Here is a 21,526-nt window from a genome sequence, read left to right as displayed (position 1 = left end):
TGTCCAGCCAGGTGGGCGGCATCGCTGTGTCGGTTTGAAGCGACTTCTGAGTCAGTTCTGGCCCCGTGCTGTGTTCTGTGCTGGGGCCTTCCCAGGAGGCTTTGGGGTCAGGTCTGGGCTGGGAAGGGCAGGCCCTGGGAGGTGGGCTCCTTGATGCCCAGGACACGGCCCGTGGGTGTGGTCAGAGCTGCTGGGTATTTTTTAAACAGCAATAATTAGCCCTTTGGGAGAAGGGGGTACCGGCACGTGCACACGCGTGTGTGTGTACCCTGTGCACTCGGGCACGAGTGTGGTGACGGAGGGAGCCTGGGCAGGAGGCCGGGAGGTGCTGTGCTGGGCCTGTGGGGCCGGGAACTGCGAATGGGGTGCTCCTTCCCAGCGGGGGTGCTGGGCGGCTGGGCATGGAGGTGGCATGACCCAGACGAGGCTCTGCCTGGGTCTGGGCGTGGGGAGGGTGGCTGAGGTCAGACTTGGTGCCGTGGCGTCACCTCGCCTGGCTGTTGGCCACGGCTGGCATGGACGCGGCGTCTAGACCGGTGGGCCCAGAGCCTGTCACGGTGCCTGGCTTACTGTTGTGAGCCCACGACTGGGTGACTCCCGAGACCCCAGGATGTGCCAAACCACCCCCAGGAGGGCCCAGGGCAGCGGCGAGCTGAGCTCCAGAGGGACAGGCTGCAGGGCCGGGGGGGCAGGGTCTCACTCCTGTGGGTGTGTGAGCAGCAGGAGGGATGTGGGGGTGGCCCTTCGACCTGCGCGCCCCGATGCTGCTGTTTTTCAATAAAACCAGAGCTGACGGAATCGGCCTCTGTGCTTTCTTGAGGCGGCCCCAGCCCGGCACGGGCGGGAAGGGCTGGTTTCCTGGAGACTCTGGGGGAGCCTGTGGGCTGAGATGCCCTGTCCGTCTGGCACCCTCCGCTGGGCACTCCCTGAGGGCCTGGGGGTGGCAGTGGGGCCTGGTGTCGAAGGGAGGACAGGAGGGGCTGGGGGTCCAGGTGGTGAGGAGAGCGAGGAGAGGTTCAGGGTGGACCCTGGCTTTGTTGATGGGGCCCTGGCCAGCCCTGCCCCAGACAGCTCCCCAACTCCCTCCCGAGGCGTCTGCCCTCAGCCTGGGGCTGTCGGGTGCACAGGCCAGGCTGCGGGGTCCGTTCCCAGGCTGTTCATTTGTTTGGGCCAGATGTCCCCTGTGAAGCCCCCAGAGGGTGTGCTCTGAGGTGACAGCGCAGTAAAGACTTCCAGGCACAGGCTGCGGGCTGCGGGCGGGGCCAGGCTCAGTCCAGAACGAGAGAAGGGGGGCTGGGCCTGGGACCTGGTGACCAAGGCTCCCAAGGACGATGCATCCCGAGGGCTCCGTGAAGGCAGCACAGAACCCAGCCGCGTGTCAGCAGGAGTAGCCAGGCCCCCGGGGGCAGGAGCGCCTGGGCCCAGTGGGCGCATCAACATGCTCCTCCGCCCTGACAGGTGCCACGGACCCAGTCGGAGCCCAGATCCAGACCCGGAAGCTGGTGGGAGGACCTGGAACACACTCCCAGGGGCCGCCACAGAAGCAGCCATGTGTGCATTACAGTGATGTAACCTTCCGGTGCCTCGGTTTCCCCACTGTGCAGGGCATGCTGCGAGGCTTTGGGGTGCACAGCTGGGCCCTTCCCTTGGCACCGGGGAAGAACGGCCCAGGCAGGGAGCCAGCTGCTCCCAGGGCTGGTTACCAGCTGGCGGCTCAGGTGGGGCGCTCAGCCCCGGCCCGGGCACTTCCCACCCACGGGAAGAAGTCACGGGGACGGACGAGGACAGCTTTGTGGACGGTGTTTACTAGGGCGAGGACCCAGAGGGTGCACTTGGCCGGGCCATGTCCTGCTCCAGCCACCAGCCAGCACAGACACCAGCACTGGCCTTGGGGAGGCCACCCAGGGGCTGGGGGTCAGTTCTGGCCCCGCTGTCGCCGGGGCTACGGACGAAATGCAGGGGAAGAAGGCAGGTGCGGTCTGGCCAGGCGGTTGCGTGGAGACGTGGCAGGACGGGGGCGTGGCTGAGGCAGGGCCTCCTGCAGTGGCACCAGGTGTCCCCAGGAGCGGCCAGTGCTCAGGCTCACCTTCAGGGGCACCTGTGGGTGGCAGCCAGGGGTGAGTGCAGGTCTGGCCAGCTTGCCATCACCTCCAAGCCCCCCACCCGGGGACGGCCACAGTGCAAGGCAGACACGCCCCAACATACCCACAGCCACACGGCTACGGGACGCACAATAACGCACACTTCCGGGGACAGGCAGGCCGGCTCACGCCCTGGGCATAGCACCTCCATGTTGGCCAAGTCTGCCACCTGAGCTGCCAGGGCCTGTGCCAGGGAGCATGCCTGCAGGGGCGGGGCCAGGCCAGGTGCCCCCCCTGTGCTGGCCACCTCGGGGCCCTGAGAGGTGCCAGGGGTCCAGGAGAGCCCTCCCGGGGCCTTGATCCCTGGACCACGGCTCAAGAGCCCCTCTTGTTAGGGTGGGGGAGGGTCCCCCGGAGGGCCCCCCCACAGCCGCAGCTCTGCCACCTGCAGGACTACTGGGGGCTCCTGGCCTCCATGGAAGGAAAGCGCCCCATGTCCCCACGTGCTGCAGGAGCAAGCGTGGACACCCCGGCCCCTGACCCTGGCCGGCCCAGGCAGTGCTCCCTGACCTATCTAGCACTGCCTGGGGAGGACGGGCCGTGCAGGGGCCCTCCAGGCACACAGTGTGGCCACAACCCGAGGAGGAAGAGCGGAGGCTGCTGGGGACCTGGTGGCTGGAGCCCCCTCGGAGGGACAGGGACAGGCATGGCTCTGCCCACCAGGGAGACCTGCACAGGCTTCAGGGACTCTCACCCCCTCCGTATCCCTCCATTTTTCCCTCTGACTTGGGGGAGCCCCTCTGAGGGGTGACCAGCAGGGGTGGGGCTGGGACCAGGCTCAGCAGGCCCGGTGCACCTGAGGCAGGTGGGGGGCCCTGGGTGCCTGACCCAGTCCCAATGCCCCAAGGACACCCTGTGGCTCTCCCAGGCAGGGGGCCACACCTTGTCGCCAGAGTAATGGCTCCTCAGAGGGCAGGTTGGGAGCAGCCGGACTGGGGCCTGCGGCAGGGCCGGGCCTGGCCTGTCCGGGCGCTCCTGCCCGGGGCACTGTGCCCTCTCCCCGCGGGGTCCCTGCCAGCTGGGGGTGTGGCCCCCGGTTCCCGCTGCCCCTCACCTGCAGCTGCAGTTCCAGTGCCCTCACGTGCTGCAAGGCCTCCATGGCTCCCTGGACCAGAGCTAGGAGAGAGAGAAGGGGGGATGGAGCCCCTGCCCCTCGGGCCACACCCACAGGTTCCCCAGCTGGGCCTCCCTCAGCCCTCAGGTGCTGGGCAGGGTCGGGCAGGGGTCAGGCCAGGCCTGCAGCTCCGTTCGAGGCTCTGGGGCCAGAGGAAGGAGGAGGAGCGGGGGCAGGAGCCCCGTGGGGGTGCAGGCCCAGGTGAAGCCTGCAGGGCAGCTCGGGGCGCCGGTGGTGGCCCCATGGGAGGCCTGGGTCACCGGGGGGCACGCTGGGCCCTGGAGGGGAGCAGCCAGCTTGGTTCCGGGGTCCCAGAGCGAGCTGCCTCTCTAACAGTGAGCTCCCATCCCATGCCCCCAAGTCCGACGTGCCACACAGATCTGGACAGACACGCCTGGGACCGGCAACGGGGCTGTCCTCTGTCTACCACAGCGAGGCCGGAGCGGGCGCCCCGCCGCTACTGCAGCCGGTGAGGGAGGAACCTGGGTCTCCCCAGGACCCCTGCGGGTGCCTGGCAGTGAGCCCCTTTAGCACCCCCAGCCCCGCTCCCCCAGCCTGGGAGGCCAATGCCCCATCTTTCCAGGGCCCGTGGCTGGGCACGGCCCACGGGGAGCTCAGCCCACAGGGAGCTCAGCCCACGGGGAGCACGGCCCACGGGGAGCACTGGTGTCCGTGGGGCTGTGGCCAGGGTGCAGGTGACGCACAGCATGAGGCGGGGGAGGGGGACCTGAGCACACCCCCAGGCAGACCCGGGCCGACCCGGACGTGCCTTCCTTCCTGTCTCCTCTGGGCTCACCTGCAAACTCGGGCACCTGCGCATCTTCCACCTCAAACAGCAGCTCATCGTGGATCTGGGCAACCAGCCTGAAACACAGAGCCCGGGGGTGTCAGCCTGTGAGGGGACCCCACACGGTCAGTCAGGACCCCACGCGGTCGGGCACCGCTGGCTGCCCAGCGAGGGGGGCGTCAATGGGGCGTGTGTACAGGGCATATTGTGGCACAGGGTGTCGGAGAGGAGGTGGCCCAGGGGGAGTGGGAGGACCCGCGGGCCCGGCTGCCTGGGTCACCCCGTTGTCACAGGATGGCCTCCCGGGAGGAGGGGCACAGCAGGCGGGCAGTCCAGGCAGCTGCGGAAGAGCCTCTAAGCCCCTCGGGGAGCCGGGCCCTGACGGGTTTAGTGCAGCCTCTGGCTCGCGTGGGCCCTGCCTGCAGTCAGCCAGGCGGGCAGCGTGGGTCTTGCCTTCTAAGGAGCTCCGAGCCCACGGCACTGCCTGCCACGGGCAGGAGCCTGGGGACAGGCCCTCGTCTGAGAGCTGTGGCGCTCACACTTCAGGGGACACTGTGCCCCGACAACCTAGGAGTAATGGGACGGGCAGTCCCCTCCACGCACTCTCACGCCGACGGGACATTCCGTGCTTCTAGCTGGAAGCTGGGACATAGGAAAGCAGGGAAGCAGCCGTGTGGTGTGGGCCAGGCTCAGGTTGCTGCGTCCCGGAGGCAGCTGACTGCCGAGTGACTTCCATCCGTCGGGACTGAGGCTGCGGTGGGGGCACGCGGAGGGGCCTCGCCCACGCCTGTCCGTGGCTCTCTGCTGCCTGGCACCTGCTTCGCGGCCCCGAGTCCCTCTGTGCGTCACGCTCGGGCTCTGCACCTGCTCCGAGGCCCCCTGCGTAGCCCCTGTCCACCCCTGAGCGGCTGGAGCTGCTGCGGACTCTCTGCCCTTCGCCCTTTCCCCTGGGAAGGCCGGGTCCTGCCCCGCGCCTCCCCACCCCCCGCAGGCCTCCGAGGCACCCCTCACTGCCGGCGGTCCTCCTGCCCCTCCTGGGCCCCAGGCCCCTTTGGAGGCTGAGAGAGTGAGAGCCCAGGTGCCTGGGCTGCTGCATGGGGGGCGCTGGAGGGGAGGGGCTGCCCTGGGGCGAGCAGATGAGCATCTTCTGGGCCCCGCATGCCCTGCTGTCCTCGCACTCAGGGCACTGAGGCCGCTACTGGCCGGGATGCAGGCGGGGAGCCTGGTTCCTTCCCAGAGGCCCAGGGCAGGTCCAGCTGCGTGAATGTGGTCAAGCATTCCCACAGGCCTGTCCACAGGTCGCCAACATGACCACTGAGCCAGAGATGGGTGGACGCGCCCCGCCTTCCTGCTCCGGCCCGTGGCAGCGAGGGGGACTGTCCTGCGGCTGCAGCCCATGGGGCACCCGGGGCGACGGGACATACATGTGGCTCCTGCGGCTTCGGGCAGACTCAGCTCACACGGAGCCACAGTCCCTCTAGACCAGCCTGGACGCTCCTCTGCTCTGGGAAGAACAGGCCGAGTTCAGAAAACACAGAGAATGAAGCGCCACCAATCCCACGCCGTCTGTGGTTCTCTCAACCACACGATGCGTTTGCTGTGACAGCATCCCCTACGCACAGGAAGATGCCCAGCTGGCTGTCAGCTTCCGGGTAAGACTGTCTATGCTCACCTCAGCTCTGTCACCCAAGGACCCCAAATCCTCACACACCAGCCCCTGTACCAGTCCCACAAAACCGAAACAGGCCAGGCTTCTAGACCGCACCTCCCCCATAGAAGCACCTGCCAGGGGGTGAGCTAGCCCAGGCTGCCCTCCACTCCCACTGACCCCACAGAGGACAGTGAGCCGGACATGCGGAGAGCTGGATGCGTGAACAGAGAGCCGGACAAGCGGACAGTGAGCCGGACATGCGGAGAGCTGGATGCGTGAACAGAGAGCCGGACAAGCGGACAGTGAGCCGGACATGCGGAGAGCTGGACGCGTGGACAGTGAGCCGGATGCGTGGACAGAGACCCGGACAAGCGGACAGTGAGCCGGACATGCGGAGAGCTGGACGCGTGGACAGTGAGCCGGACGCGTGGACAGTGAGCCGGACGCGTGGACAGTGAGCCGGATGCGTGGACAGAGAGCCGGACAAGCGGACAGTGAGCCAGACGCGTGGACAGTAAGCCGGACGCACGGACAGTGAGCCGGATGCACGGACAGAGAGCCGGACACATGGACAGAGAGCCGGATGCACAGACAGTGAATCAGACACATGGTCAGTGAGCTGGATGCACGCACAGTGAGCCAGACGCATGCATAGTGAGCTGGACGCATGGACAGAGAGCCAGACGCACGGACAGAGAGCCAGACACGTGGTCAGTGAGCCGGACGTGCGGACACGGAGCTGGACGCGCAGACAGAGAGCTGGACACATGGACGAGGAGCCAAGCAGAAACCCTCAGGAGACCTGGGCGCAGCTGCGAGGCATGGCTCAGAGGAGGCCTCTCACACTCTGTGCCTGCCTCTGCCCCCCACCCCCACCCCCGTCCCTGCAGAACCAGGGACCAGCCCCGATTGCAGGGTGGAGACCGGCAGGGTGACTGGGTCTCGGGCCCGCTCCCCCCGCCTGGCCTGGGCCTGGGCCTGGGCCTGGCGCAGACTCTACCCAGTTGCTGAACTTGCCGAAGGAAAGGCTCCAAGGCCCAGGTGGACACTGGGCGTCTGTGGAGACACACAGGTGCTTCTGAGCGGTGGGAGGGTTCAGATAAGGGGCAGCCATGCCTGGAGACGGTGACTAAGCCGCTGCTGCCCACCCGCCCGCCCCCCTCAGCGGTGGCCACGCTGACCAGCTGCGAAGGGCCCTTCGGCAGGGACAGGCCACTCTGGCAAGTGACCCTGGGGACGGCGGAGGAGGGAGCCAGACCTCCTGGGCCCGACATGCCCACTTGTCTGGGGACTCCAGATGAGGTGCCGGGCACCAGGGCCGGGGGCTGGGAGCTGGGAGGGTGGTCCTGGGCCAGCAGAGGCTGGGCGAGGGCTTCTGTAGCCAGCCACGGGGACACTCTGGAGGGCCAACTGGGGGAAGGGACTGCGGTGGAGGCCGACCAGACAGAGCTGCGGCCCCAGCAGCCCCGGTGGTCCTCCTGTGAGGTGTGTGGGACGCTGGCCCTGGGGCAGGGCAGCAGCAGGAGCTGGGCACCAGCTCCCTCACTGAAGGGGGTGGGAGCGGACAGTCTGGAGCCTGTGTCCTGAGAGCTCTGGGTCCACCCACCTCCGGGGGCAGCTGCTGTGCCTGAAGGAGCTCAGAGGCTCTGAGAAGGGGACACCAGGGCCTGGGGAGACACATTTCTGCACCAGGTGAACCTCAGGACCTCAGAGTGCCCCAAGGTGAAGGGCCTGTGGCCACCGTGCTGCTGTGCCAGGCCCTAGCGTGCTGGGGGGGAAGGGCCCTCCCAGGGGTGCTGACAGGAGACTCGGGGGAAGCCCTTGGCTTGGGGGTGACTCAGACGCAGGGGTGGACGGGAGCTGGTTGTGCGCTTGCCGGCCAGCCTGAGAGCAGTGCCCCCGCCCCCGCCCTGGGCACTGCAGGGCCATGCGCTAGCCGGGTGGGGCGGGCCGCCGCTCGCTCACTGACCTGGCCGTCAGGGTGGGGGACGCGGCCACTGCAGCGAAGATGTGGATCATGGCCATCTTGCAGAGGTCTGCGGCCGAGCCTGCGGGCACAGAGGTCCTGCTGCACCAACAACGCAAGGCCCAGGCCCAGGCCCCAGCGGCTGCCCAGCACTGGGCCCACCCCCTCCTGGCTCCTGCGTGTCAGGAGCCCCATGGGTGCCCATCAGGCTGACACCAGTGCGAGACTCGGCCGGGCCCCCATCTGGTTGCTGGGCAAGGGGAGACCCACTCCCCTGGGACCTCGGTGCTGGGGAAATGCATGTCCCTGCAGCCAGGGACCGAGTCCCCGGGTCCATGCTGGCTGTGGGCCGAGGGCACTGGTCCTGGAGGCCGCCCCACTCACGGTGGGGGCACCAGCAGTTTGCTCCTTATGGCCAGCGGGCGCGCACCGTGGCTGTCGGTCTCCAGCTCTGACCCCGAGTCCTGCTGTCAAGGGCCCACCTGAGTAGGTCAGGCCCACGGGGTGATCCCCCTCCCATGAACTCAACTGACGAGGGGCCTTCCTCATGCCCGCAAACCCCCTTTCCATGTAGCACGACCTAGTCACAGGCGTGATGTCCTGCATGCGCACAGGTCCTGCCGCACGGGGGCACGCACGTGGGCACGGACTAGAATCCCGCCCGTCACACCAGCTGACAGTGACCTCACAGTGACTGCACGGTGTGGCTCAACCCTTCCCATGCCCGTCACTCGTGGGTGACCTCAGCTCCGCAGGGCAGAGAGCAGCCGGGTATGGGTGGGGATGAGTCACGTGGTCAGGTGGGCATTCACTCAGCCAACACTGCGTCTGGCCTGACCAGGTCCTGCCAGCACAGGGGACAGGCCTCTCAGTGCCAGGTGCACAGTGGGTGTCTAGTGAACATTCCCTGCACACACCTAATGCACACACCTAGTGCACATACCTAGTGTACACACCTAGTGTACACACCTAGTGCACACACATAGTGAACACCCCTAGTGCACACACCTAGTGCACACACATAGTGAACACCCCTTGCACACACCTAATGCACACACATAGTGAACATCCCTTGCACACACCTTGTGCACACACCTAGTGCACACTCCTAATGCATACACATAGTGAACACCCCTTGCACACACCTAATGTACACACCTAGTGCACACACCTAGTGCACACACCTAATGCATACACATAGTGAACACCCCCTGCACACTAGTGCACACACCTAGTGCACACACCTAGTGCACACACATAGTGAACACCCCTTGCACACACCTAGTGCACACACCTAGTGCACACACCTAGTATACAGACCTAGTGCACATACCTAGTGCACACACCTAATGCATACACATAGTAAACACCCCTTGCACACACCTAATGCACACACCTAGTGCACACACCTAGTATACAGACCTAGTGCACATACCTAGTGTACACACCTAATGCACACACATAGTGAACACCCCTTGCACACACCTAGTGCACACACATAGTGAACACCCCTTGCACACACCTAATGCACACACATAGTGAACACCCCTTGCACACACCTTGTGCACACACCTAGTGCACACACATAGTGAACACCCGCTGCACACACCTAGTGCACACACCTAGTGCACACACATAGTGAACACCCCCTGCACACACACACCTAGTGTACACACCTAGTGCACACCCCATGTACACACCTAGTGCACACCTCATGTACACACCTAGTGCATACACCTAGTGCACACACCTAGTGCACACACATAGTGAACACCCCCTGCACACACACACCTAGTGTACACACCTAGTGCACACCCCATGCACACACCTAGTGCACACCCCATGCACACACCTAGTGCACACACGTTGTGCACGGAGAAATGGGGTCATGACCACTCCTGCATACATGAGAACCTGCCTCGGAATCAGTGCCACCTGAGGATGGGGAGGCGTCACCATCCTCGGTCCTGTCCAGGGGTCGGGCCGGGAGACAGGACTGGGGAAGACCCTACACTGAGCCCAGGCAGATCCTAGCTGCCGTCCTAGCAGCTGCTGCCCGCTCTCCTGGGCTCTCTGTAGGATGCGCTGGGACTTGACCTCTGTCCTCGGCTGGGCCCCTCCTCTAGCTGTGGAACAGCCCCTGGGGGAGAAGGGCAGCGGGCAGGGGGGAGGGGCTGGAATCCACCCATCCATCCTCCAGGCTTCTTCTCTGGGCCTGGGGCCTCCGCCCTCCATCTGTGAGTCTGGAGTCCTAGGTGGTGACAGCTCATGGCACGTGGTGTGCAGCCCCTGATCACGTCTCTCACTCACCTCCTGCCGAGACACAAGCTATTCACACGCTGTGGCTGAAGGTGACTAAGGCGTTTGCATAACCGGAGGCAAACAATGTGGTGTCACCCGGCCTGCCTCCTGCTCTGGGGGCTGGGGCTCTGGGTGCGGGGCTGTGGGTGCGGGGCTGTGGGTGCGGTGGGGCTGTGGGTGCGGGGCTCTGGGGGCTGGGGCTCTGGGGGCTGGGGCTGTGGGTGCGGGGCTGTGGGTGCGGGGCTGTGGGGGCTGGGGCTGTGGGTGCGGGGCTGTGGGTGCGGGGCTGTGGGGGCTGGGGCTGTGGGTGTGGGGCTGTGGGTGCGGGGCTGTGGGTGCGGGGCTGTGGGTGTGGGGCTCTGGGTGCGTGGCTCTGGGGGCTGGGGCTCTGGGTGCGGGGCTGTGGGTGCGTGGCTCTGGGGGCTGGGGCTGTGGGGCTGTGGGTGCGGGGCTGTGGGTGCGGTGGGGCTGTGGGTGCGGGGCTGTGGGTGCGGGGCTGGGGCTGTGGGGCTGTGGGTGCGGGGCTGTGGGTGCGGGGCTGGGGCTGTGGGGCTGTGGGTGCGGGGCTGTGGGTGCGGGGCTGGGGCTGTGGGGCTGTGGGGCTGTGGGTGCGGGGCTCTGGGTGCGGGGCTGTGGGTGCGGGGCTGTGGGTGCGGGGGCTGCGGGTGCGGGGCTGCGGGTGCGGGGCTCTGGGTGTGGGGCTGTGGGTGCGGTGGGGCTCTGGGTGCGGGGCTCTGGGTGCGGGGCTGCGGGTGCGGGGCTGCGGGTGTGGGGCTCTGGGTGCGGGGCTCTGGGTGCGGGGCTGTGGGTGCGGGGCTGTGGGTGTGGGGCTGTGGGTGCGGGGCTGTGGGTGCGGGGCTCTGGGTGTGGGGCTGTGGGTGCGGGGCTGTGGGTGTGGGGCTGTGGGTGCGGGGCTGTGGGTGCGGGGCTGGGGCTGTGGGGCTGTGGGTGCGGGGCTGTGGGTGCGGGGCTGGGGCTGTGGGGCTGTGGGTGCGGGGCTGTGGGTGCGGGGCTGTGGGTGCGGGGCTGTGGGGGCTGGGGCTGTGGGTGTGGGGCTGTGGGGGCTGGGGCTGTGGGTGTGGGGCTGTGGGTGCGGGGCTGTGGGTGCGGGGCTGGGGCTGTGGGGCTGTGGGTGCGGGGCTGTGGGTGCGGGGCTGTGGGTGTGGGGCTGTGGGTGTGGGGCTGTGGGTGCGGGGCTGTGGGTGTGGGGTTGTGGGTGTGGGGCTGTGGGGGCTGGGGCTGTGGGTGCGGGGCTGTGGGTGCGGGGCTGGGGCTGTGGGGCTGTGGGTGTGGGGCTGTGGGTGCGGGGCTGTGGGTGCGGGGCTGTGGGTGTGGGGTTGTGGGTGTGGGGCTGTGGGTGCGGGGCTGGGGCTGTGGGGCTGTGGGTGCGGGGCTGTGGGTGCGGGGCTGTGGGTGTGGGGCTGTGGGTGCGGGGCTGTGGGTGTGGGGTTGTGGGTGTGGGGCTGTGGGGGCTGGGGCTGTGGGTGCGGGGCTGTGGGTGGGTGATCTGATGGGTATCACTAGCCCTACAGCTGCTAAAAACCCGGGCAGCACATGGACCCAGCAGGCAAGCTGGGGGCTCCGGGTACCTTGCACCACGAAGTTCACCGCCTGCCGCTCTGCCTGTGCCCGGAGCTGCTGGTTCCGCGCGTGGATCCTTGGCAGCGGCCTCCTCCTGCCCATGATGGACGCCACATAGCCTGGTCACAGGAAGGAAGGCAGGGTGAGGGGCAGATGCAGATAGGCAGTGTGGTGCCCTGGTGGACACAGCTCCTCAGATTCGGGCCACGGGCCCAGCAGAACCCTCCCAGCAGGACCCTCCAGGGACCCCTGAGCCAGAGCGGCTCTGGGAGGTTGGCCCTGAGGCCGCCGGGTCTGTTGCTCGCCCAGCCCGTTCGTGTGGGGACAAGCGCAGCAGGGGTGGCCGTTGCTCGCTGCCTGCCCAGTGACACATGTTTGCACGCCCTCCCTCAGCTGATTCCAAAACTGGTGCAGCCGCTCCCACGCCCTGACCGTCCCGTGTCGGGCCAGGTCCCATCGCCTCTTGAGATTCAGGAGCGGGTGTCCCTCCACCAGCACAGCACACAGGGCAGATATGTGACAAGGGTGGGTGGAGGAATTTAATGATCGTTTTATTTCCTTACAGTGTCTGCCGGAATTTCTAGGTCAAAGGGCACATGTACTTCCCATTTGGACCTGCTGAAAGTTATGTCTCAGGGAGGGCGGGCTCCGGCTCCAGCTCCGGCTCCCGCTCCAGCCAGCACCTGCAGCTGTGAGAGGCGACAGCGACACTCCCCACTCTGCAGAGCTGCAGTGAGCTCCCTAAGTGAAGTCAGACCCCCCCACCCCCACCCCCACCCCCGGCAGCCCCTATCGCATTTCTGTCTGCAGGGTCCTGGCCCCATAGCTCTCCCCACACCAGGTTCCATCCCCATTTCAGAACTGACAGTGCACTGTTCTTCTCAAGTGGGGCTCCTGGGCCCAGAATGGTCAGGGCTATGGTCTCCATGAGGACCAGTGGCTGCAGGCTTCTCTGGGACTCACCCCCCAGGCCCAGGGAGTCCCAGCCAGCCTTGGGACTCACCCCCCAGGCCCAGGGAGTCCCAGCCAGCCTTGGGACTCACCCCCCCAGGCCCAGGGAGTCCCGGCCAGCCTTGGGACTCACCCCCCAGGCCCAGGGAACCCCGGCCAGCCTTGGGACTCACCCCCCAGGCCCAGGGAGTCCCAGCCAGCCTTGGGACTCACCTCCCCAGGCCCAGGGAGTCCCGGCCAGCCTTGGGACTCACCCCCCCAGGCCCAGGGAGTCCCGGCCAGCCTTGGGACTCACCCCCCCAGGCCCAGGGAGTCCCAGCGAGCCTTGGGACTCACCCCCCAGGCCCAGGGAGTCCCGGCCAGCCTTGGGACTCACCCCCCCAGGCCCAGGGAGTCCCGGCCAGCCTTGGGACTCACCCCCCAGGCCCAGGGAGTCCCAGCCAGCCTTGGGACTCACCCCCCCAGGCCCAGGGAGTCCCAGCCAGCCTTGGGACTCACCCCTCAGGCCCAGGGAGTCCCAGCCAGCCCTGCTGGACGCACACGAAGGCTCCCTCACGGGCCAGTGTCTGGACAGGCAGTCAGGCTGGGAGGAGTCTGAGCTGGGGCTGCCCTGGCACGAGGGGCTGGGCACAGGCTCAGAGAGACCTGCCACCAGCAGCCCCGGGGGGCGGGGGGCAGGAGAGCCCGGGTGCTGAGGGAGCCCGCGGAGCCGCAGGAAGACTGGGCCGATGCCAGCCTCACTCAGGTGCAGCCGAGCTGCTTCCTCCGCACCCCCTCCGCCTCCTCGGTTGTCCAGGAATTTCTGCTCTCACATTTCCTTCCTTCTTTCTCTAATTCACTCGGCTCCTCTTCCCCAAATGTCTCGTGTTGGATACAAACCATTTGTGTTCGCACTTTTTCTTAAAAATATTCCTTCAAAGTATTTCTTCCCCTCTGCGTGACGCGCCAGCTGGGCCGTGCCTCAGTGTCCCAGGGAGACCCTTCCACTGCCATTTGCTTCTGTGCTAAGCCTACTGCGTTTAGGGTGCAGTAAACTTCCAAATGAGCAGCGGACAAGTGGCCACGCCGACAGGCAGATATGAGACCACTCTTATCCCCCGTGGCCCTGAACGTGCGCTATTTGACCTCCTCTGACATCGGGGACCGATGATGGTGGAAGTTCATGGACGCACACGCATTTTTCCTCAGACAGCGCGCTCTCCATCTTCACGGCAGGATGCACTCTCCTTACCCGTCACCGAGTCAGACTGAAGCGGTTCATTTTGTGCCTCAGCAGAGCCTGGCCCTGCACCCCTGTCGGGCGGAGCCTTTTGGTCCCATTTATAGAGCAGGGCTGGGCACTCACCCAGCCCCCGCCATCCTGTCTGTCCAGCCCCCCACCTGGGAGCAGGGCCAAGGGACCCCCAGCTGCTGCAGGCCAGGTGAGGGAGGGGGAGGGGCCTGCCCATGGCTCTGGCTGCGGCGGGCTCACCTGTCTGGTGACACCGGGCAATGGTTGCTTGGGCAAAGTCCTTGATTTTCCGATACTTCTGCAAGAAACTTTCCAAAAACCGGGAGGCTTCTGGAACAGGAACTCCAAGGCAGGCAGCAAGCCGCTCCTTCCCTGTCCGAGCAGAAACACCAGGATCAGAGGCAGCGACTCACACGAGGGACCGAGAGCACGAGCCGCGTGAGTTGAGGTCCAGTTGGCACCACTGGTCTCTCTTTAAAAAAAAAAAAAATATATATATATATATATATATTCTATTGATTTCAGAGAGGAAGGGAGAGAGAGGGAGAGATAAACATCAATGATGAGAGAGAATCATGGATCGGCTGCGTCCTGCACGCCCCACACTGGGGATCGAGCCCACAACCAGGGCATGTGCCCTGACTGGGAATCGAGCCCTAACTTCCCGGTTCATAGGTTGATGCTCGACCACCGAGCCATGCTGGCCCGGGCACCACTGGTCTCCTCTGATTGGTCAGGATGGTGCTGGCTTTGGCTTCCAGCTGAGTGTGAGGGCTGGCCCCCGACTGGGCCTGATGAACATGCGTTTACTCAGCAGCCCCGGCTGAGTGCCTCCAGGTGCTGCAGGGGAAGCCGTGGATGAGGCAGGTGCAGGCCCCGCTCTGGGCCCATCCAGCACAGCAGTCCTGCCAGGGCACAGAGGAGGGGGAGGAGGGGGAGGAGGAGGAGGAGGGAGAGGGAGGGGGAGGGGGAGGAGGGGGAGGGAGGGGAGGAGGGGGAGGGAGGGGAGGAGGGGGAGGAGGAGGAGGGGGAAGAGGGGAAGGAGGAGGAGGGGGAGGGAGGGGGAGGGGGAGGGAGGGGAAGGGGGGAGGAGGGGGAGGGGGAGGAGGGGGAGGGGAGAAGGGGGAGGGGAGAAGGAGGAGGGGGAGGGGGGAGGGGGAGGAGGGGGAAGGGGGGAAGGGGAGGGGGGAGAAAGGAGGAGGAGGGGGGAGGGGAGGGAGGAGGAGGAGGAGAAGGAGGAGGAGGGGGAAGAGGGAGCTCCATGGCCAAGCTAGGAGGACATGGGCCCAGGAGCTCCCTCCCTGGCGTTTTTATGGTGAGACACATGCTTTGGTCCAGATCAGCATTTGGTTCCTAGGGGATGCGGGTTTCTTGTGAAGCTTCTCTCAGCAAGGGCTGTGGTGGGACAGCACCCCGAGTGCCAGGGTGGCACCCTGACTTTCAGCACAGCTTGCTGGGGGCAGGTGCTGTGGCCACAGGGTCAGAGCAGCTCGTCACTGTGGGAGGTTCTGTGGGGCCGGGGAAGCCCCTGGTCTGCAATGGCCCCATTTCTTCACTAGTCCCCACCCCTGAGGGCTGTTAGGGGGACCCATGAGCAGAGGCAGGGGACGCTCCCAGCAGATGGCCCTGCTTGGTGTCAGCGTGGAGCCATTCTCTCCTCTTTCTATTGATGGTCGACTAGCGAGAGACGTCCACTTGCTGTCCCACTTACTGGTCTCCCCATTAGTTGATGGAGACCAAACCAGCAACCTTGGCGAATGGGAGCAGTGCTCTAACCACCGAGAGCCTGGCCAGGCCCAGAGAGGGAGACTTTGCCTAGAGAATGAGGAGCCGTGAGGACAGGTCTGGGAGCCCCGCTGGACAACAGGTGATGGGCCAAGCCCGGCTCCAAGGGGCTCCGTCATTGTGAGGGAGCCCAGAGCAACCAGCGGCTGAAGCCCTGACTCCCGGGAGTGTGACTGGAGCCAGGCGTGGGCCTGCTGCCTCTGCATGGGGCCAGCGCTGGGGTCACACTGGGGTACCCCCAGGGCCCCAGACAACAGGGTCCAGGAGCACAGCCTGGAGGTGAGACGTGAAGACCAGGGAAGACCTCGCGGGCCCGGGACGGACTGGCCCTGGCGGCTGGTGCATGCAGAGGCGCTGGAAGAAGAGTGCGTATGTCGCGTGAGGGTGAAGGGGCAGATGTCGGCCAGGAAGAGTGGGAAAGGCTGGGGTGCCCTGTGCTTCACAAAGTTGCTCCCCGAAGAGAGAGACTCGGAGCCCTCAGTCCTTCCTCTCTGCCCAGGCCCGCTGACTCTTCATCTGGCTGGAAATGAAAAAAACTCCAAGTTCCCTTTTAGGGCTCACAGGTACATTATATTGGAATAATCCACCTATAACTGTTTCTATGACGTTCCAGCCACTGCGCTCGGCTGCGGCTCTGTAATGGAACCTCCCCCGGCTTTCCGACAGGAATGGGATGGTGGCTAGACGTGCAGGCGGGTGTGGCCAGCTGGGGCCTGGGGTCTGCCTCAGCCAAGACCTTCCTCAGTCTGATGTGCTGTTAAGCCCACTCAGCGAATGTCTTGTTTCTGAGACTGCAGTTTTCAGTTTTAGAATTTCCATTTGGTTCTTTAGATTTTCTGAGATTTCCCAATTTTCATTCATTGTGAGCATCTTTTCCTTTACATCCTTGAGCACAGTTATAATAGTGGCTTTAAAATCCTTGTCCGCGAATTCCAACATCTGGGTCATCTCAGGATCGGATTCCACGATTGCCTTTCCTCTTGAATACGGATCAAGTTATATTGCTTTTTCGTGTTTAGTAATTTTGGATTGTATCCTGGATATCGTGAATGATATGTTGTAGACACTCTGAATTCTGTTTTTCTCAGGGGTACTGATTTTTTTAAGGGGGGGCAGTTAATTTGGCTAAAGTTAAGCTTTAAACTGTCCCCTCTGCATTGGGCTGCAGCTAAAATCTCAGCTCTTTCCTTTCAGCCGTGGCTGGGTTGTTTGGTCTGACTGCTTAGGGTCAGCTAGAGATTTGGGCAGAGCTCACACTCAGAACTTGGTGTTCCTCTTTGGCTTTCTTCTGGGGTTTCCCTTCACTTCCCAGATTCCCTGGCTGCTCCAACCTGCCTTCCGGTTCTTCAAGCTGGTCAGGTTTCTACCAGAGTCTCAGCCACCCAGAGCGCCGTCTCGCTGGCATCTCTTCCCCTCTCGCTGTCTCCAAGGAAGAGCCCCCACGGTGCAGACTCTGCCAAGACTGGGAGGCTCAGGCCGGTGCTGAGGCTGCCCCTCAGAGCTGAGAGCCGGCAAGAAAGGGAGGCCGCCAAGTGCTCCCCCTGTGCAGCCGCCGCTGAGACCAGGGCCCCGGGACACCCAGCCAAGCTGTGCCCAGACTCCTGACCCACAGACGCGGTGAGACCAGTGGTCAGGCACGCTGCTCAAGGGCGGGGATCTGAGAAGTGAGGGAGCTCTGTGGACACTGGGGCGAGGGGTTCCAGCAGAGGGCAGAGCCTTGCGGGGAGCCAGCCTCTGTGAGGGGGTTCCCGCCCCGTCACAGCAAGTCACCCGAGGCCCAGACGAGGCACTCTGGAGGCCCACGGTGGCCCACGTGGAGTCGATATTTTGGCCGCTTGTTCGGTTTTGCTGCCTTTCCTTTTGTGAGCGATGGTTCCCACGGCCGGAGGGGAGCTCTCCCCGGGTCTGCAGAGCCCGATGTGCAAACAGAACTGACCCCAGGGAGGAGGCCCGCATAGGCCTGGCCAGCAAGCCACATGGGTCTCCCCTGGAGAGGGACTGGCTGGCCACAGCCTCTCCTGAGGGGCATCAGGCTCCACTGATTCCATGACCAAGAGGGAGAAAGGAATTTAAGAAGCCCAGACAGCCATGGTCAGAGAGTCAAAGGGTGAGGCAGGGAGGAGAGGGAGGGGAGCTGGGCCCTGGGCCCTGGGGAGGGGGGAGGAGGGGGAGGGGAACTAGGAAGGAGGGGGAAGGGGGCTCCTTGAGCAACTCAAGGCACAGAAATGGCCCCTGCCCAGCTGTGGGCCCTGAGACCCCCTCCCACTGGGTGACTGGGTGCCCTCACTTCCGGGCCTGATCCCTCGTCTGAAAGGCTGGCGTAGCGCCGAGGGAGCTGCGACTGGAGTGTGTGTGTGAGGACCAGGGGGACTCACTAACTCAGCCTTGGGCTGGAGAGGATTCCTCGGGGGCAGGGCCACGTGTGAACCCAGCCACGAGCGAGCGCGCCTACCTGCTCCGTACACCACGGCGTACACCACCCTCTTGGTCTGCTCCCTGTCTGTGTGCGTCACACGCTCTGCGGGGATGTCCTTCCTGCGTGGGAAGAGGGCCCGCTGTCAGGCACTGGCGCCCCTGGCTGCCGTGGGGCCGCGAGAGCCCCCCCACCCCCCTTCCGCGCGGTTCTTCCTCTGGAGGCTCTTCACCTGCAGCCGCCCTCATACGGGGCGGGGAAGGGGGTGGGGGGGAGACAGTCTCCTGCAGCTCCTCTCAGCCCGACCCGGGCGCATGGGAGCACCAACCACATACACCAACGGCATCCCCAGGGAGTGGGCAGGGCTGCACCCGTCCCTCTGCGGGCCTCCAGCAGCTGCTGCCTGTCCCCCCTCGACAGAGGGGCTAAACCCTCAGACAGTGTGAGGGTCAGCTCAGCACCCCAGCTGGACAGGAGGACTGGAGCGGGCTCTGCACACCCAGGTGGGGACGCCAGGCAGTTCCTCTTACAGGAGGAGCCCAGCGGGAGGAGCTGGGAGCTGCCAGCCCTCGCTTCCTGCGGGCCCTGTGGCGCTCTCATCTCTCAGGGACTCTGCACACCTCTCCCGCAGCGGCCAGGGGTCTCAGCGAGTGAGTTCTGAGTCAGGTGGCCACGCAGGCCCCAGGCCACCCAGAACCCACAAACGCGCTTCCCTGCCAGGAAGCGGCTGGCGCCTCTGGCCCCAGGATGGCCGTGTGGGCGCAGGGCCGGGAGCTGGGCCGAGGGCGGCCGGCAGCACCGCACGCTGTCCTATGGCTCAGTGCCTTTCTGGGCTCAGCTCGGCTTCGCTGCCGTAGCTGGTTTCCCAGGCAGAGCTGGTCCCGACAGTTGTGAGGACTTTCTGGTGTTCCCGTCGGGGTGAGGCCCCAGGGCTGCCTACCTCCCATTTTCATGGCGGCCCTGAGCTCCGTGATTTTACCGCCTGATTTCCAAGCCCCGTTGCAGTTCTTCCTTTTTTGTCCTTTTCCTGCTGTTCGACTGTTTTGCCCACTTGTCTACCTCACCTTAACCTTGGCACTGTTAACGGCTGCGTTTCGAGAATAAACAAACACACCCTCGCTCAGAGCAAATGCATGTACATGTCAGGCCTGTGTCAGCAGCCACTCTGCATGACGGCCACACGCGCTCACCTGCTGTGCTGACGGACACGCGGGTTGTCCCGCCTCCCACTGCTGTGAGGAAGGCTGCTGTGAGCACGTCAAGTTTTTAAAATCCTCACCCAAGGGTATGCTTATTGACTTGAGGGGGGAGGGGAAGAGAGAAAAAGAGAGAGAGAGAGAGATATCGATGGTTGTCTCCCATACACACCCTGACTGGGATCAAACCTGCAACCGAGGTATGTGCCCTGACAGGGAATCGAACCCTCAACCTTGCGGTGTGTGGGACGACGCCCCGGCCAGGGCTGCGGGCAGGTGTCTGTGGACAGAAACGAGGAGGGACTGGCTGGGTCGTGTGGGGACTCTAACTCCCCTGGGGCCGCCAGCCTCTTCTGCAGCGGCCGCACCATCGGATCCCTGGCGCGTGCGAGACCTGGCCGCTCTGTCTCCCAGGAAGGCAGGAGCCAAGCGCTCTTCCCTCCCATCCCCGCACACCCTCCGGAGGGCGATCTGGTGCGGCCACGAGGCCACTGCTGGGCCCGTGGGGCTGCTGCCCGTCGGCACGTGAGCCTGACCGTTGCCTCTGGGGCCCCGGGAGGAAGCGGCCAGATGGTAGATTACGGCCTCGGGTCACGGGTCAGGCTGTCCACTCGTCAGCCTCTGGGCCACTCAGTTCCAGCCAGAGGGGGACCCTCGCTGCCCTCCTCCCCCACCTGCCCCCATGGCACCTGCCCCTCCCCATGCTCACCCCCTGTCGGGCAGGTGAGCGTCAGGCTGGGGCTGCTGGGGGACAGTGAATCAGACATGTGGCTGAGCGGGGCACATGCACACACACGCGCGCGCACACACACACGTGTGGCTATGTCAACGCGAGGGCAGTAACGAGGGTGACAGTCCCCCATTCGTTGACATCCGCAGGTCTGCCCCGACCCCCCTCTGCACTCGTCCTGTGACTGTAACTGCCTGGTTCCCACTGGACGTTCCACCGGACTCCCTCGGGACTGCTCTCCCTGACAAGCCTCCCCTCCGCACACGTGCACTCAGACCCACGCGGCTGCTGCCACCTCCGCCCTTCCCCCTGGGAGGAGCCCGGCACCCCTCACCCGGGCCGCAGGGTCCCCTCTGCCTTCCCCGCCTCACAGCCAGCCCGTCTCCACTCCGCAATGGACGGCCTCTCCATAAAGACGCGGGCGGTCCTAACCGCTCCCCGCTCCCTCCCAAGGTCCCGCTACAATGAAGCAGAGGACTGAAAAGGAAGAAATCCAGAGAGGAGGATAGAGGGCCTCCAGCAGGGCAGGCCAGCTGGGTCCTGAGAGAGAGAGGGGCAGGGCTGGGCGGGGCTGACCCGCCTCTGAGAGCTCATACAGGCGCCAGGCAGCAGCCCAGGGAGCGGGGAGGCTGGAAGGGGATGTCGGGGAGCCTGAGGCAGGAGCGAGCCATGGGGCTCCCAGACTCGCCCAGGCTCAGCGAAGTCCCGGCCCACAGGCGATGAGGATGAGGATGAAGCGAAGGAGAGGATTTCTCTCCTGCAGCTGGTGGTCCTGGAAAAGGGGGCCCCTCTGCTTGGGTGCTCCGGGGTCCCCAGGCGCTGAGCCCAGCAGCTGGGTTATTCTGAAGGGAGGGCACAGGCCAGCCATCTCGCCTCACTCTGAATGGTGAGCGGAGACCCAGAGGCACCCCAAGGTCTGGGCCCTCCTCTGTGGGTGTCCCCAACTCCCAATGCCCCTCAAACTGTGGAGCCTGGCAGCGCATCCCCCCTGCAGGGACGGGGCCCTGGTGCTGAGCTCCCTGCAGACCTGAGCTGGAACTTCATGGACAGCTGGGGGCAGCGCTGCTGAGGATGGGAGCTGCTGGCCTGGAGCTGGGGGTGGGGGGGGCAAGATGCTGCACCCCCGTCCCAGGCCTCCCAAGCGCCAGCTCCAGGCGCTGACCATAGGTCTTCCGCCCTTGCACCTCCGCCCTCGCACTCGGCCTGGTCACCCCTCTCCCCTCAGTGCGAGCCTCTCTCTCCCGTCTGGCCCCATCAGAATGGAGCGGGAGGTGCTTGGATCCCACGCCAACATCTCTCTCAGGGTCCTGCGTGGTGCCTCCCGTTTTGCCTAACCCTGCGGTGCCCAGGTCCTGGGGACTGGACCCCCAGACGGCTCTGGTGTCCACCAGCCTCCCCTGGTGAGGCCCACGGGGCACCAGCAGACCCGAGAGTGTCCCAGACTCCAGCTGCCCAGCCCTTCCTGGTGACCCAGGCGGCAAGATGTGTCCCTCCAGGTTGCTGCCCTCACCCTCCTGGGCTCTGCTCTCAGGGGCACAGCCCAGTGCGCTCTGACTGGGATGAGGAGTGATGGCTAGTGGGTCTGGGCTGTCTTTGGGGGATGGAATGTTCTAGAATTAGACAGTGGTGCTGCAACACCTTGCGAGTGCACTAAAAACCACTGAATTGGCGAGGGCTGA

The 21,526-nt window shown here is 65.1% G+C and overlaps 1 protein-coding gene across 2 annotated transcripts in view; it reads right to left on the bottom strand.

Moving 5' to 3' along the window:
* Positions 1-1,801: 1,801 nt before the first annotated feature.
* Positions 1,802-21,526, bottom strand: part of POLN (DNA polymerase nu) — an 87,563-nt gene continuing 67,838 nt past the window's right edge. For both annotated transcript variants that reach the window (XM_070400366.1, XM_070400373.1), the window contains 7 exons: positions 17,961-18,043; positions 13,964-14,095; positions 11,550-11,660; positions 7,663-7,741; positions 4,052-4,119; positions 3,196-3,257; positions 1,802-2,098 (listed from right to left, as the gene is read on the bottom strand). In XM_070400366.1, the coding sequence (XP_070256467.1) occupies positions 1,943-2,098; positions 3,196-3,257; positions 4,052-4,119; positions 7,663-7,741; positions 11,550-11,660; positions 13,964-14,095; positions 17,961-18,043 (691 nt within the window). In that variant the 3' untranslated portion in view covers positions 1,802-1,942. The remainder of the gene's footprint in view (positions 2,099-3,195; positions 3,258-4,051; positions 4,120-7,662; positions 7,742-11,549; positions 11,661-13,963; positions 14,096-17,960; positions 18,044-21,526) is intronic.

The sequence above is a fragment of the Myotis yumanensis genome, unplaced genomic scaffold (assembly GCF_028538775.1).
Source record: "Myotis yumanensis isolate MYYU_CA2020_CCGP unplaced genomic scaffold, mMyoYum1.0.hap1 SCAF_1, whole genome shotgun sequence".
NCBI classification, from domain to species: Eukaryota; Metazoa; Chordata; class Mammalia; order Chiroptera; family Vespertilionidae; genus Myotis; species Myotis yumanensis.
Note: the sequence above shows the minus strand (reverse complement) of the source record. Positions and strands in the feature narration are given on the sequence as shown.